Here is a 16,147-nt window from a genome sequence, read left to right on the forward strand (position 1 = left end):
ATATTTTTATTCTTGAACATGGTTATTTTATGAGTGACTATATTAGTTATGTGTATTTCAGTAAGCTCTTAAATGATTTGTTTATGTACTTTTTGTTGTATGCTTATGACCTATTGAAGGATCAATTAAGTAGTGAGTTTGAGATTAAAGATTTGGATTCAACTAAGAAGATATTGGGTATGGAGATATATAGAGATCTTGAAAAGTTATACTTGTCATAAAGAAAGTATTTTGAGAAGGTACTTGAGCTTTTTGGTATGCAAGACTATAAGCTAGCGGGTACTCCACTTTTAGCCTATTTCATATCATTTTTGGGTTTGTCATAAGAAATTGAAGAGAAGAAAGAGCACACGTCAAGTGTTCTATATGCTAGTGCAATTAGAAGTATTATATATGTTATGGTTTGCACTCATCTAGACATTTCACATGTTGTTAGTGTGGTTAACACGTTTATAGGAAATCCTGGTATAGTTCACTAACAGGCTGTGACATGGATACTTTGTTATCTTACAAGTACTACAAATAACTTGGTATATGATAGAGGGTAGTAACACTAGAAATAATATTGGTGACTTTGTAGATTTAGATTATATTGATGGTTTGGATATGATGAGATTGTTGACGAGTTATGTTTCACTCTCTCGAGGTGTACCATTAGTTGGAAAGCAATTTTACAATCCATTGTTACCTTGTCTATAATAGGGGTTAAGTATATGGTATTGACAGAGACAATAAAAGAAGCTTTATGGTTAAAAGATTTGGTTGACAATCTTGATCTGTCATATAAGTTGATCGTTATACATTATGATAGCTAGAGTGATATTCATCTGGCCAAGAACTAGATTTACCATGAAAGGACTAGAGTGAGTTGACTATCAGGTATCATTTCATTTTAGATATCATGTCACAAGTTATTGTATCAGTAAAAAATATTTCTACAATTAAAAACCCTGTAAATATGTTAATGATATCTATCTTGATAATCAAGTTCAAGCATTGCTTGGATTTGATTGATTTGTGTAATACTTTAAATATGTTTGGTGGAGGCAATTAGAAAGGAGTTCAAGATTCGTAAGTTGGCTCAATTTAAGACAAGGTGGAGATTTATTGGATTTGTCTTAAATTATAAGCCCAAGTAAGAAAAGAAATACTCATGTATTTAGTCCATACATAAAAGCCTACAATTATTATATTTTAAAGTTGAGACTTATTTGTAAGTACCTTCATTCTCTACACTTTGATGGTTAGAGAGAAGAGAGAAAATGTAAATTTTGAGTTATTTTATGATTTTGGGTGAGAGAACAATTTATGTGACATATTGTAATCTTTTATTTTCTCATAGTTAATTTTCTTGGTCATTTCGCCTATGGAGTAGGCCTGAATTGTTGAACAACGTAAATTCTTTATGTGATCTTTAGTGATTAATTGTGTTTATATAATTGCTAATTAGTTTGAGATTCTAGAGTTGTTTTCGCAACACTAATCGATGCTCTCTTTGTAAAATAATTCTCACATATTTTTCATATAAAGCGTGTTTAGTATTGTGGTAGCAGTTACTTTTTAAAGTGTTTTTCGATCGGAAATGCATCGAAATAGTATTTTTTTTAAAAAATTATTTTTAATATCAACACTAAAAAAAAAAATTAAATAAAAATTAATTTTTTTAAAAAATATTTTTAAAATACAAAAACAAACTGGAAGTAAAACGAACAATTGAATGTAATTGGCAAGGATAACTTGGCTAGTTTTCTTCGGCGCTTTTTGTTTCTCAAACATGTGACTTGGTCTTTGACAATATTTTTATGGAAAATTGTTTATTTTGAGAGGGTTACCCAAAATACCCATTACTTGAAAATTTCCAGAGTTCTACCATACGAATCCGATCAAGGACGGATAATTCGGATGGATGTACAGTGCGATTTGAGAAAATCTGGCTTGATAGACAGCTAACTGGTTTTGAGTTGGATGATTTGGAATTAATTTTCACAAATGAGCTTGCACCTTTCGCCTCTTCCATTCCATTCGATTTGGCTTTTCCTTGGATTGTCTAGCTAGGTCAGCAACTCCCTTCACAATTCCTAGCTTCCTTGCTTGTTTAATCTCTTCGAGATTCCAGGGGACGAGCCAAAGCATAAAAAAAACTCCAAATAAAAAAAAAATAAAAATCAAAGAATGAAAATGTACTTGATACGGATACCATCTACATCTTCTCATCAATATCATCCACCAAGAATTTCCACGTTTGTAAAATACTAAATAAGTACCTATAGCCAAAACAAAGTCAAACCTCTTTTTCTTGAGTAAGCAAAACCCGCTTTCACCCCCACCACCCTTTCCACTCGTTTAAGGGTCATGCTCCCTTCTGTGGCAACTCGTTCGGCCTTGCATTATATAAGGTAAACCCAGACAGTCTGCGCTCTCCATCAAATCATCATTAGTATCGGTTATATACAGTGGGATCATAGCCTCTTCTTCTACCTTTCCTAGCTTTTGGTGATTTGCTTCAAAAGCGTTTCCTATAGATTGCAAGAAAAGAAAAGTATATATCTAGCAATGGCAGCACGTGCTCTTCTCTTGGCATCACTTGTTCTCTCCTGCTTTCTATTGCCTTGCTATGGAATTGTGCTCTTCTCTTCTCTGCAGAGGACTCTTGAAGTCACGGCCTCACCAACATCCGGACAAGGTAACACGATCCGCATGGCATCGTTTTCTTTCTTGTCTGTTCTTGATTTTCAACTTCTCAGTTCTACTTTCAGATTTAAGGTTGTTTTCCCTCCTTGATCTGATCACCATGCATCCAGTGCGATATTCAGATTTAATGGCACAGTACAGAACTAATTATTAATTAACTTTGCAGTATTGAAAGGTGGTGTGGACAAAATCACCGTGACATGGGGGCTGAACCAGACCGTCGCAGCTGGGACTGACTCGACCTACAAGACCATCAAGGTCAAGCTATGCTACGCTCCCATAAGCCAAGTTGACCGTGGGTGGAGAAAAACTGTAGACAATCTAAAAAAAGACAGGACTTGCCAGCACAAGATCGTTGCTAGACCTTACAACCCTGCTAACAGCACCGCCCAGTCCCATGAGTGGACTGTTGAGCGTGACGTGCCCACTGCCACGTACTTCGTACGAGCCTACGCTTACGACGCAGATGAAAAGGAGGTGGCCTACGGGCAAACGACAGATGCAGGCAAGACCACCAATCTGTTTCAAGTCCAAGCAATCAGTGGACGCCACGTCACAATGGATACTTGCTCAATATGCTTTAGTGTTTTCTCCGTCGTGTCCTTGTTTGGTTTCTTCTACAATGAGAAGAGAAAGGCAAAGAGGCCTCAGTGAAGCGAACAAGGCAAAAGATATCACATCGCAATATGGGTCCATAGAGTGTTGTAGTGGTGGGTTTCATGTTTACTTTCTTAAGCCTTCTGTATTGTGTTGTCCTTGGGGAAATGTTGACTTAATTTGCAATGGGAAAACAAGAAAAAAAGAAGCGTCTGTGTTTGGTGGGGAAGGTGTTACCTGTGTTGTCCTCGGGGAAATGTTGACTTTGCAATGGGAAAACAAGAAAAGAAGAAGCGTCTGTGTTTAGTGGGGAAGGTGTTACCTAAGGGATGATAATTGCGTTTGTATTTGCGTTTAAAATGGTGTTTGATGAAAATTTTATTTTTTTGTTTATGTTTTTAGTTTGTCTTGATGTAATGATATAAAAATAACTTTAAAAAATAAAAATATATTATTTTCATAAATTTCTAAAAAAAAAACTTCAAAAAATAATTGATATCAAACTTCCATACATCCAGGAGCTGACATGTGAAATGGATAGTTTGATGAGGACCCTGCAATTAGTGCTGTTTGATGAAGAAACTGAATGAAAGCTAGTTTTATCTGTCTTCGATCAATGTGTAATGTGTTAGTAAATGGGAATCATGGTCTCCTTCAAATTAAGTCAGCTGAATTTTTCTATCTGAAGAAGTCTTCAGATTTTGTAAGAACCATCTCATCAAAATTAGCTGTAAGAGAACCATTGACTTCCAAATCATTTCATTGAGATTAAGATGGTGGATGATGGTGATCCCATTGACTATGACAAGCAAAGAAACTTTGCTCGTGAAGTATTTAACGGTCATTATATGAGAAAAAAGAATCCTCGGACGAAAAATATAATGTACACATGAATGGCAATTTTACCAAAGAAATTTTAATTTACTGATATTCTCTCAAGTCTGCTCAAGGATTAAAGCTCATTTCAGTGCCCTACATCCGATCTGTACCGCAAAGCAGTAACCTGTTGTCATAAACGTCAATATGCCCAAATGCATCTGTGCCAGGAGGACTCTCTAAGGCTGCTTCGAAGGACCTATGGTGTATTCCATGGGAATCAGTTGAATGCCCACCTTTGTGATCGTGTCCAGAAAGGCATGCCTTGACACAATTGTACTGGTGGATTACGTTCATTGCTTCATCATAGTTCCAAAGAAGTGCTTCTTGAGATGAGGCACAAAGATCCAAAGGCAGATGACAATAAACGATCACTTCCTGCTTCAGCTTTGTTGCATCCTGAAGGATGCCATCTAACCATTCAAGTTGCTCTCTCCCAACAGCTCCATTGAACATCACAAACCTCCTCTCACTGCTGGGCTGTTTTTTTCTGAATTTGGGTTCTTCTTCCCTAGAAATTCCAATGCTTGTAGGGTTTTAGGATGACCTCGAGGCCATCCAATGGCACTGATATCATAGCCATCCAGTACGACTAGTCTGTGCTCTGGACCAGGTGAAAAATCATAGTAGGCATGGCCATTGAGACCTGGAATCTTCAAAAATGGTAGTAATTTGTCACGGGGAAGATTATAGAGGCAGTGATTGCAATCAAGTGAAAAACAGGACCACTGAATTTCTGAAATTCATTATTTACTTTCTTTACAACATCTAGAGACTGGTCCGGCGGACATTTCCCATCCACAAAATCCCCAAAGTTGATCACAACGTTAAGATTCTGGTGGTTATTCCACTTTTTTACTGCCCTTTGCAGTGCACGAATGCTATGTCGATAATACCGGGGAACACCAATGAATGAATGACCATCAGGAATGTCAGCATACTGGACATCAGAGATTACACCAAATGAGAAAAGAGGTTGCTTCCCAGGTGAGCTTACCAATACATTTGTTGATCCCATTGCGTTGCCAGGACAGAATATCTGTCAGAGGAAAAGATGAATTATCATCAGCCAAGGTCCTCCAAGAAACTGATCACAAGATAAAGGAATCAGCATGGGTAAGGAGGGATCTCAGAGTCAATGTGCTACTCATCATGGTTGTAGTGCATGTGTTTTCCACGGGAATAAATGATGCAGACTTAGAATATACTTTCGGGTAGGTGGTCAACCATCAAACCAGATGCTATATATGCACCCTATCCATGAACTTTTATTCTGTATTTACAAAGAAAAAGGCATGATTAGTATATATTGAGAATTAATTCTATCCCTACAGGAATTCTCAAAGGTAAAAAAGCGAAAGAATTCAACCATCATAGATGTGCATACAAGAACCTATGATTTATGAGTCCACAATTGATATCATTGTATGGCAATTGGGTGTATCACAGACAATAGAGAAGTGAACTTCCACTGATTTTTTCCTTTTTATTTTTTCTTCTTTTGCTCATTAGAACTCAAAACAAAAGATTTTTACAGAACCAGGCAACGCACTTGAAACTTATGAAATTCAGCAAAAACACAGACTTCTGTTTTAAAGATTCTGAGGAATGCAGAACTAAGACTTAAAAAAGAAAAAAAACTGCGAGGGTCAGCATGAATCATTATTCCCGTTGCAAATGGAAAATATGACTACATAGACAAAGCTCAATATAAACAAAATAATGGAAAATATTGTAAAATCAATAATAATCCAATCAAGGACTTTTCTCTAGAGATTCATGTTAATGGAAAGAAGTCAATTCCATTGGATACAGAATATCATATACCTAAAAGTCTAAAACACAATAGGTGGGCATACATACAACATATTTTTCTTTGTAGGGAATTCAAATGCTTATATCAGGAATGAAGGAACATTATATTCTTCTTCAAAAAAAAAAAAAAACCTACACTACTTTTATTGGAAATGCAAAATGCTCTCTGAGAACACAATTTTATGAACTCTAGAACAACCAGCTGGTTCTCAATTAATTCACTCTTATTGTGTATAATGAAAAGTTCATGTTGAGGAAAAACTGCTGATTAACTTGTAATTTGCCACCCATTTCTAACGACACACATTACAGAAAGCACATACCTTTTACTAACCTTTGAACACAACCCTAATATGCTATAATCAGTCATTATTGGGGGAGAACTACATCTTGGTCATAGTTCTCAAATATTGGGGGAGAAAACCCACACCTAAACAATTAATGTAAACAGATCAAGGAGATTAATCCTTTGACAAAGAGGAGCCGATTCTTAGTTACTGCACTCTGCATGATGCAGGATCTAACACAAGTTGATATATAAACAAGCAAGCAAACAAAAAGAAGAAGAACAACAATATAATAATAGAGTTTTAACTGGAAGTGTTCCATAAGAAACCATTGAATTTATCCTCTAACTAAGGCTAGTAGTAAACAATTGGAGGACTTGCAATGTTTTACGGTTAAGGCTACTGATGAAACAAACAATCTTTTCCAATAACAGGAGTTATAGAAAAACAAAATCACCTGCGTTACCCACTCCAATAACAAGATTTATACAAAAACTCTTTAGGAAATTTATTAGATACTAGAAAATCTCACTAAAAATCCATTCTTTTTCCAATACCAAAAAAGAATCTAGTGCAGATTTGGGACTCAAATATGATGCCACTCATATGAGAATTCTAACCAACCATAAAGTACACTGAAAACCCAGATAAAACAATAAATAAAAAAACAATTATGCCATACTGGATTAGCCCAATTACCCACAGAACCCAATCACAATAATCTGCTCTATGTGATCCAATACAAACAACATCTACTGACTTGAGATAAACCCAGAACTTATTTTTTCTTCTACCATTCCCCAAAGCAGAAATAGATTAAAAAAATCTTTCCGTATAATTATGAAAGCCAGAAACAGCATTGCCTTCTAGTATCGTCGAAGCAAAGAAAATCCATAACTTAAAACACAGAAATTCAATAACATAATCGTTAATTTATCCATATATAGATTAAAAAAAAATGAAAAAGGAAAGAGAGATGACATTGTCGGTTGCTTACGATTGTTTGTTAGAGAGACAGACAGAGAGAGTAGTGACGACGAAAAGGGGGAGGAGGTGATAAATCAAAACGACAAGGTTCGTTTGTTTGGAACGGGAAGGCCCGTGGCGTTAGCCGGTTGTCCATGAATTAATCGACAACAACTCCTTTCGTATAAAAATGGAAATAAATTGACCTGTATTCATTTGTCCCAGACATTATAGCAGTTTTAGCGTCACACGTGGTATAGTCTTCACCTTCTCTTTCGTTGATTTTCTTTTTCTCTACCTTTCATTCTTATCAATAAACGAAACGATGGGATTTCCGAAGGCGGCAACAATATTTACAACATCTGTGTACATGCAGATCCTTACCCAGATGGGATATTCAAGAATCAATTCATCCCTGGCAAGAAAACAAGAGCGACTCTCCTTCTTTACTTTCGGCACAGACAAAGACTTCTAGCTACGTGCAGACATTCTTGATGACCTTTTTAATCTTTACTTAGCTATGTTTCTCCATGTGTCCCTTTTAGGCCACAACATCTCGAAAGCTTTCACTGCTCAGTCTCATCATCCATGTTTCAATTGTGTTGACATAATTTTGAGCATAAAAGAATAACAGAATCTTTTTATATATATATACATTTGATATAAAATTACCTAAATCAAACTAAGATTTGGAAGGAAGATGGGATGATTTAATACTTTTAAAAATATCTTTAATTTTTTTTTAAATGTTGCTAAAGAAGTATTTAGATTTGATTCAAAAAACCTTCGTTAGTAAACTATAAGTGTGCATAATGGGATTTTAGATTTGATTCAAAAAACCTTCGTTAGTTGTAAACTATAAGTGTGCATAATGGGATTTTAAAGATTTTAAAATAGCTTTTTTATTTTAATTGAAAAAGATATTTTATTGAAAAATTTTTATAAGATGTTTGGGTTTAATCCAATTAAACTTCATTTTTTTATAAATTTTAAATGTAAATAAAAACAATTTAAAAGTTTTTGATAGAAGTTTCTTCCTTAGCTTGTATTGAAAAAAAAAATTATATCTTGAATATTTATTATTTTTTTTTTATAGAGGATGAGACCATCTATTTATAAAAGTTTATAGTAATTTTTAAATTTTTTTCCAATATCATATAGTTAATTTTTATTGATAAAATATTATATTTTTAATATCTCATTTCATGCGTTAACATTTCATTAACCAAAAAAATATATAAATATCCATTTATTTTTCACATCATTTATTTTAATTTTATTTTATCTTTTTATATAAAAATAAAATAAAATAATAAGATTCCCATTGTCTACCAAAAATAATTGGTAGAAAAGTTTTGCTTCTACACATTGAGATTCTCTCCACATATCCAAACATTTCTGGTAGACACAATGCTAAAAGGGAACTGTAAACAAGAAAAGAAAAGCCCCAACATTTCTCTACGAACAACAAAATGAATAAAAAAAATCCATATATTAACAAGCGATGATGTGTTTGTGATTTCTTGATACATAAAATAAATGTCTTGGAGAAATGATTCTGTTTTCTATATGAGACATTTATTTTATGTATCAAGAAATAACAAACACATCATCGCTTGTTAATATACATATCAGATAATCTGGGCCGAAAGTTCCATCTAATAATTTATTCAATCACACTTCCTGATGAGAGAAGCCGAGTTCATCATCATGGACAAGAAAATATAGCTCATGAACATACTAAGAATTTAGAGTAAAAAAAATCAGAATGAACACACTGAAGGAGAAAGGAGTATTCAGCAGTTAGTACAATGTAGAGCTGTTCTAATTGAAGACACCATACAGGTAATTTTATGTCGTGTGGTCAGGAGGGCAGGAGCATTACAACAAAGAGGCTTGAATTGCAATTTCATTTCGAGTTCCTATAAACTTACACTAAAGATGTAAAAGGAGATCTTGAATTCAAATCTTATTTGATTTCCTGTAATCCAACAGTGAGCTATAATGAAAGAAGTAGAAAGTGATGATTCTAGTATTACAGAAGCATGCATCAAATGGTGGAACGAGATGAGAGGAGCTGTGAATAACGGAGTTGTACAGGATCCTGACCCCAAAAAAACTTCATCTGTATGGCAAGACCCTCATGTTTAGAATCTCTTGTCTTTCTGGGTTTTCTCTATAAACCAATATCACCTCCACTTTTACGAGGTGGATTTGTTCAACTTTATGATATTGACCTCCCATTGCTGTCTGGGTAGAGAGCCTGATAAACAAGCTTATCTGGAAGTTCCTTTGTAGCCTACAAAGTGAATCAAAGGAAGATGAGTCTTAGAGCCCAAAACACTTTATAACAATGAAACGAGAGATTGACAATACTGTTAAGCCAACCTGGAAGTGTCTCATGTGCAATATCGGTTCACAACCAACATCTGCAATTGATTTTCCATTTGGAGTTCGCAATTTAAATCGTGCAGCTTCATATGCTGCAACTTTATTTTTCTCGCCAGGCAGGTGATGGCAAACTTTTAGAAGTGAATTAAGAGAATTCATCTGGTAGATCATAGTAAAACCAAATAAGCAGCATAACCAAGGTATAAATTTAAAAGACTTTACAGCTCAAGTAAAAAACCAGAAGGCAGCTTTCACCCAGTCATGCTTGTTCACATGCCTCAAGAATTATAGCAAAATTAACATTAGAGAAGCCAGTCAGACCATGTAAAGTGTGACACAAATGCAGGTTGAATCTTCAGCAATTGATTCACTAGGGCAATCCCTAGGATAATTTGGGATAAACAAAGATATTTCCTGACTTCCAGGATGGAAGGAAGCATTTCAGATGTGTGAGTAGCACATTGGTGTGGAGACCTTGGCAACAGAGTAGTCTAAGATATACAATTATCTGCAATAGTATTATGAGCGCACGTAACTGAGACAGACAGCAGCCAAGACTCAGGACTGATGGATTTGATTATAGAACGAAGTAAATAAACCAATGCAGACAGTGTGCTACTAAGAATATACTAACCTTCATGTATGGACAGGATGCACAGCCACCATGAATAGAGCATCCCTCCCCGCTAGCAGCTCCAGGTATAACAGGCAATATGATGTCACCAACTTTAACTGAATTTAGGCCTGAGGTCGAATTTGTTGATGTTCTTGTTATTGCATCTGATGAGACTGGAAAGACAATTTCAACATTCACTTTTGCTTTCTCAGAAGACTTTGTAGAACCTAACAAATGACGAACTGCTGCAACAATTGAAGTAACCATTCCTGATTCAGTTCCTAACACAAACCGGAGGTGATCATTGACATCTCTATCCAGAGCCTCTTGTACCCTCTGCTTTATAAAATCTAATATATTTTGAGTGGAACCCACTACTCCCATTCCTCTTCTCTTTGCTTCCATCGCCAGGGAAAACATTTCTCCAGGGACCTCAAGATGAGCAGTTAAGAAAGCATCACAGTACATGTCATTTATTTTCTCCACAACTTCATGTCCAAATAGATGATGAACAATGCATGTTCCATCCTGATACAAAAACAGCATTCTATCAGAAAATATTGGAAACAAGGTGGTTAGAGGGCATTAATCCACAAATGCAGGAGAAAATAATGATAGAATGCATAGAGTGAAATATTATATTTGTGATAATCAGCTACGTGCAAAAAAATATAGATTATAAGCTAAAAAGATGTTGCACTAAATACAATTATAAAATTGCAGAGACAGCCTTCCAAGGGCAAGAATGATGCCAAACTAACATTATTGATAGAAAAAGATGAAAACATGACAAATCATAAGGAAACATGGTAGCATGAGCAAGTGTCATTGTCTGCCTCTTGTCAAAGTCAAGAGGATCTGTGACTCTGGCCTCAAACTGTAAACATTAGAGTCTCCTAAAGAGGGAATAGCGATTGATGCCCAATTTAAAGGATGTTTCAATGAGCTTCCCTTCATGTTGCATTACAATGTTGCGAAAACGTAAGCCCCTGCATTTCAGCATTCCAAAATCCCACAAATTTTGATAATGTGATGAGGATAAAAGAAGGAAAAGTTAATGACTGCCACATTCTAAACTTAGGCCTCCATCTGCAATGTTGTAGACAGAAATATTTCTCATGCCAACAAAAGGTGAGAAAAATTGCTTAACATACAACCAAATGATGATTGCATGATGTACATCATAAATACAGCTTTCAGCAACAATCTCATTTTGTAATACAAACTGAGCTGCAACTGCTTCATTTATGTCCTTAAGGGGATGCCCCAGCGGTAAACACTTGGGACTTACAGTAGGGGGTTTCAGATTCAAATTTTGGGAGGCATGGATGGGAATTTAAGGAATGGAAAGGGCTACCCTCCAGTGGATAAAAAAAAAAACAAAAAAACAATAAACTGCTCCATGTATTGGCAGTCATCTTCAACTTGCTTTCCCATTTTAACAAGGAAACTTGTGCAATGATTCACAAACAAAACAACTGCAAAAACCAGGCTTCTCTAAAAGCATGACATGTAGCTTCATTACAGACAAAAAATCCAAAAGTCAACTCCATTGTATTTTAGCTTCTTCATGAATCAAAATGAAAGATTACCTGATAATAGTGTAAACGAGGAAGAAGTGATCTAATGGAATCTCCATTATGTGCTGGATGTATCTCGGCAATTTCTTCATCAGACATCATTGTCATCTGCTGGAACAATTTTGCAATATTGGCACCCATGTATGAATCAGGCCCATACCATATGTTTAAATCTGGAATTTGAGCAAAAGCCTGTGGATGAAGGGGACAGGAGAAAAAAACAGAAAAGAACAAAGGTGACCTTTTTAGGTGCTTCACACCACATTAAAAGATTCAAAAGGTAAAAGCACTCTTATAGCAACTACTAACCTGAAGGATAGTTTGCACAACATTTGAAGAAGTACAAGTGATTGTAGGCACAAGCTCATGAGCATAAGCTTTCGTCTCAAGTGAAGTGTTAATGTAGATAACATGTAAGGATGGAGGAGACCCAGAGGCAGCCCCAAGATAACTCATATAAGCAGGAGTAGACGCAGCATCTGCTAAAGAACAACCAATGCGCTCATTTGACATCCTGTACACGCCAACCTGCAGTAGAATTAACCGTACATGGAGACAACAAATTTCATTTCATCCATAATTCTGTGTACAAAATTCAAAAGGTTGACACGATGTTGAAAATCTAATACATTACATCATTTTATGCACCATCCTCTATATCAAACACTGACAAAGGGTGCTTCATACCAGTAAAAGAAATAGAAAAGGACAAGACACTGACACAATTATAATGAGCAACGAGAATGATATACCTCTCCAAAGCCAGCTTGATCAAGGATTGCACGCACATTTTCTGACATAAAATCTACACCCAAAACAGTAATGAATTTGCATCCAGCTTCAGCCATCTTAACAGCACTATCTGCCATGACCAATGAATCAGATATGTGGATGTGAGGCCAGTGCTTCTGTGCAGCAGTCAAGACACCTTGAACTTCAGGATCCATGTAAAAATGAGCAACAACGCCAATTTTCTTCTCCTTCAGCTCCTTGACAAGCTCTTGAACCTTAGACTCATCTGGGAACAAATATCTTGCCTGCAATTAAACTAAAATAAAACTTAGGATTTTAATAAAGACATAAAGTTTATCACCAGTAACATAAACAACAAATACAATTAAATCATTTTAAAACATCATTATAATCTCCTTGCCCGCCCTCTCAATTGCTAATTCGGAATAGAAATGCAGACACGTCTCTAATGTAAATGTCTATCGCCTACAAAAGAGCACCACAGGATCGGAAGAATGTGATCTCACCCAAAAGAGGAAAAAACAGAGGATTTATGATAACAATTAAGAACAAAAAAAAACAAAGGAAAATCATTAGCCTTTATGAAACATGAAATAGAATTTTCCAAGAAAAAATTAATAACAGAACCTCAAAAAAATCATCTCAAAATTCAATCTCCAAGACCTACAAACAAAACAAAAAAAAAGGACCTACAAGCAATCTCCAACATGTGTAAAATGTATTCTACTGATCTCTTCAGTGCTTTTTTTTTTCTATAATCCTAGCCTCATCTGTCCAATTCAACATCAAATTTGCCTTCTTTTATTTCATCTAATCCAATCAATACGAAGGAAATTTGAAAACTTTGATCCTAACCTGGGCCTCAGCATAACTCCCCTTCGCCTGAATCCCATCTGAACTAACAACCAAAGATGGAAACGGATCGAAATCCTTCTTCCCATCTCTTTCAGCTACTAACATCCTCGCTCTCTTTTGCATACTAACCAAAACATTATGCCAAGTATTCACTCTCGACCTCGCTCCAACAGGCAACCCAACGTTCAAAGCTGTCAAATCCTCTGTTGTCACCTTCAAAACCTCCTCTGGCACCGCCCCATCAAGCACCCAAATTAAACAAGCACAGAACCCTCTTGTAATCTCTGAATCACTATCTGCCCAAAACCTCATCTTCCCATATTGGTCTAGCTGTGCCTCCAACCAGACCTGGGCAGTGCAGCCCATGACCCGGTTCGAATCAACCCGAGAAGAGTCTCGTAGTGGAGAGAGGAAGGTTGCATAGTGGAGGAGGCGTTTAACACGGTCGACTGGTTTAGAGAGGGACTGGAATTCGGTGATTAAATGGTGAAGCTTACTTGGGACAAGCTCAGTTGTCTGTGATGGAGAGAAGGTGACTGCTGTGCAGATGAAAGGTGAGGAATTTGAGGGTTTTGGATTTGGAGGAGGTGAGTGGATGCATTTAACAGATTTGAAGTTGGAGAACGAAGGAAGTTTGGTTTTCTTGTAATGAAAAGTAGGTGTTTTCTTGGTGCGGTTAGGGTTAGGGTTGGGAGAGATGGTTGTTTTTAGGGAGGAGATTGTTGCTGTCGTGGAGGAGTCCATGGTGGTTTCTTTGGTGGGTGGTGGCGGCTTCTTATAAAGTGTGTGTGCGTTGGGAAGAGGGATGGAGACTATGGAAAGCAGAATAAGGGAGAGCCTTCTATTAATGCAAGGTCAGGAAGAGAGAGAAACAACGAAGGAAAGGGAAGGAGGCGCGAAACTTTATCGACCCCAAGATAATAGAAACTTCCAATATTTTTATTAGAAAATTCAATTTAAACCCTAACATATTACCTCATTACAATTAAATCCCCCATATTTTGATTTTATCAATTTACTTCAATGACAAACAATTTCATATATCCTTTCATCAATTCTTTGTTAATAGCACTTAAAATACTTCATCTAGTTTACATATATTCGTTAAGTATGCTTATATGTAAGGCCTCGAGATAAGTTTATTGCTATCAAATTAACAAAATATGAAAGTTTTAAGAGCAAAATTATTATTTATTTATATTACGAGTCTGTTAGGTATTATGGTACGTTTGTTTTCAAAATGTTTTTTGTTTGAAAATATATTAGAATAAAAAAAAATTAAATTTTTTTTTTAATATCAGCACATCAAAACAATCTAATAATATAAAAATTAAATTTAAAACAAAACAAATCTAAGTTTTTACAAAAACACTTTCCAAAAGCAAAAACAAACGAGGCTTACATGTCATTTGTTAGAAGAAAATTAAAGTAAATTATAGCATGTCATAATTATTTTGAATCTTGGGATGGATTCACTTAATTACTTGGATAAATATTTAAAATATTATAAATAAATTTTTTTAGTTTAACGTAGGTATCCGGGTCAGCTTGCGCGCACCTTGACTAATCCTACATGCCCTAAAGTTAACGACCATGTAAGCCTTCAATGACTATTATATGAGCAACCACAAGGCTCGAACCTGAGACCACAGAAGGAGCAAACCTCTTAGTCCCAAGTTCTTACCATCTAGATGGTTAAATATTACAAATAATTGATGGATAGAGAGATGGCATTATCTAATATTGAACATGTTTAGGGTAAGATTGATAAAATCAAAAGATTTTAGCTCAATCAATAGCACAACAATACATTACGGGCTAAAGTTAGGTTTTTTTCTATTTTTTCAAGTATTACGTTCTGTGTTTATATATATATCATGATCCGTAGCAATTAAAAAAGGAGAAGAAAAGAACAGCTACTTATTAATTCATGAAATCAACGCCATGCAACTAACCATATGGTTTTGCGAAGGAAGGGACCTTATAATATAATCCCATGCGATCTAACATCAGATTTCACTTGCTATTATCATCTATTTACCTATTTTCTTAAAATATTCACAACAACAACTCTTTCATATTTTAAAACAAAGTTGCTAGATCAAGTTAACCCGTAGATTCCTTTTGAATAACCACAAACTAGTCGATTGTCAATTGTAGTTAGCTTATTAAATGGTTTTATTTTTATTTTTTTATTTTAAATTAATTTTTTTTAATATTTTTAATTTATTTTGATGTGTTGATGTAAAAAATAATTTTAAAAAATAAATAAAAATATTATTTTAATACATTTCCAAGTGAAAAGTACTTTGAAAAACAATTGCAACCACACTTTCAAACACAATTTTAGTTTTCGATACAAAGCAATTTTTTTTTAGGGTTAAACTTGTTTTTGTAAAGTGATTTTGAGATTGCTTTAAAAATATATATTAAATTGATTTTTTAAAAAATATTTTGTAATGATATTAATATATTGATATCAAAGACTTTAAAAATAAATATAATTTTTTTATTTTAATATATTTTAAATTTTTAAAAAAATATTTTCTTACAAAAACACTCTACCTTCCATTACGAACACGCTTAAAAGTGCAAAAAAAATAAAAAAAATATAAGATATCCAAAAAATATAAATTTTAGTATTAATTGTTTTTAAAAGTAATTTTTGCTTTGAAATATATTAAAATAATATTTTTTTTATTTTTAAAATTTATTTTTAA

At 34.8% G+C, this 16,147-nt stretch overlaps 2 protein-coding genes and 1 pseudogene across 2 annotated transcripts; 1 reads left to right on the forward strand and 2 right to left on the reverse strand.

The window, feature by feature from the left end:
* Positions 1-2,355: 2,355 nt before the first annotated feature.
* Positions 2,356-3,681, forward strand: LOC133676190 (high-affinity nitrate transporter 3.1-like). The gene is made up of 2 exons (XM_062097799.1): positions 2,356-2,683; positions 2,858-3,681. Exons 1-2 carry the CDS (start codon positions 2,554-2,556, stop codon positions 3,343-3,345), a joined length of 618 nt encoding a protein of 205 aa, XP_061953783.1. The 5' UTR covers positions 2,356-2,553; the 3' UTR covers positions 3,346-3,681.
* A 425-nt stretch (positions 3,682-4,106) lies between these two features.
* LOC133676189 (manganese-dependent ADP-ribose/CDP-alcohol diphosphatase-like) lies at positions 4,107-7,834 on the reverse strand (annotated as a pseudogene).
* A 1,152-nt stretch (positions 7,835-8,986) lies between these two features.
* Positions 8,987-14,307, reverse strand: LOC133676230 (quinolinate synthase, chloroplastic). Its single transcript, XM_062097863.1, has 7 exons — positions 13,428-14,307; positions 12,572-12,856; positions 12,129-12,347; positions 11,832-12,011; positions 10,258-10,767; positions 9,621-9,782; positions 8,987-9,531 (listed from the first exon to the last, which is right to left on the reverse strand). The coding sequence occupies exons 1-7, from the start codon at positions 14,169-14,171 to the stop codon at positions 9,457-9,459; spliced, it is 2,175 nt and encodes a 724-aa protein (XP_061953847.1). The 5' UTR covers positions 14,172-14,307; the 3' UTR covers positions 8,987-9,456.
* Between the last annotated feature and the right edge of the window lie 1,840 nt (positions 14,308-16,147).

This window comes from Populus nigra, chromosome 16, assembly GCF_951802175.1.
Source record: "Populus nigra chromosome 16, ddPopNigr1.1, whole genome shotgun sequence".
Classification (NCBI taxonomy): Eukaryota; Viridiplantae; Streptophyta; class Magnoliopsida; order Malpighiales; family Salicaceae; genus Populus; species Populus nigra.

Bases quoted from the DNA above. Each gene is read 5' to 3' on its own strand.
- LOC133676190 (XM_062097799.1), top strand. From the start codon at position 2,554: ATGGCAGCACGTGCTCTTCTCTTGGCATCACTTGTTCTCTCCTGCTTT. The intron at 2,684-2,857 runs GTAACACGATCC...TTAACTTTGCAG, and splicing joins CTCACCAACATCCGGACAAG to TATTGAAAGGTGGTGTGGAC.
- LOC133676230 (XM_062097863.1), bottom strand. From the start codon at position 14,171: ATGGACTCCTCCACGACAGCAACAATCTCCTCCCTAAAAACAACCATC. The intron at 9,783-10,257 runs GTTAGTATATTC...ATGATCTACCAG, and splicing joins CATCCTGTCCATACATGAAG to ATGAATTCTCTTAATTCACT. The intron at 9,532-9,620 runs GTTGGCTTAACA...TTCACTTTGTAG, and splicing joins TGCACATGAGACACTTCCAG to GCTACAAAGGAACTTCCAGA.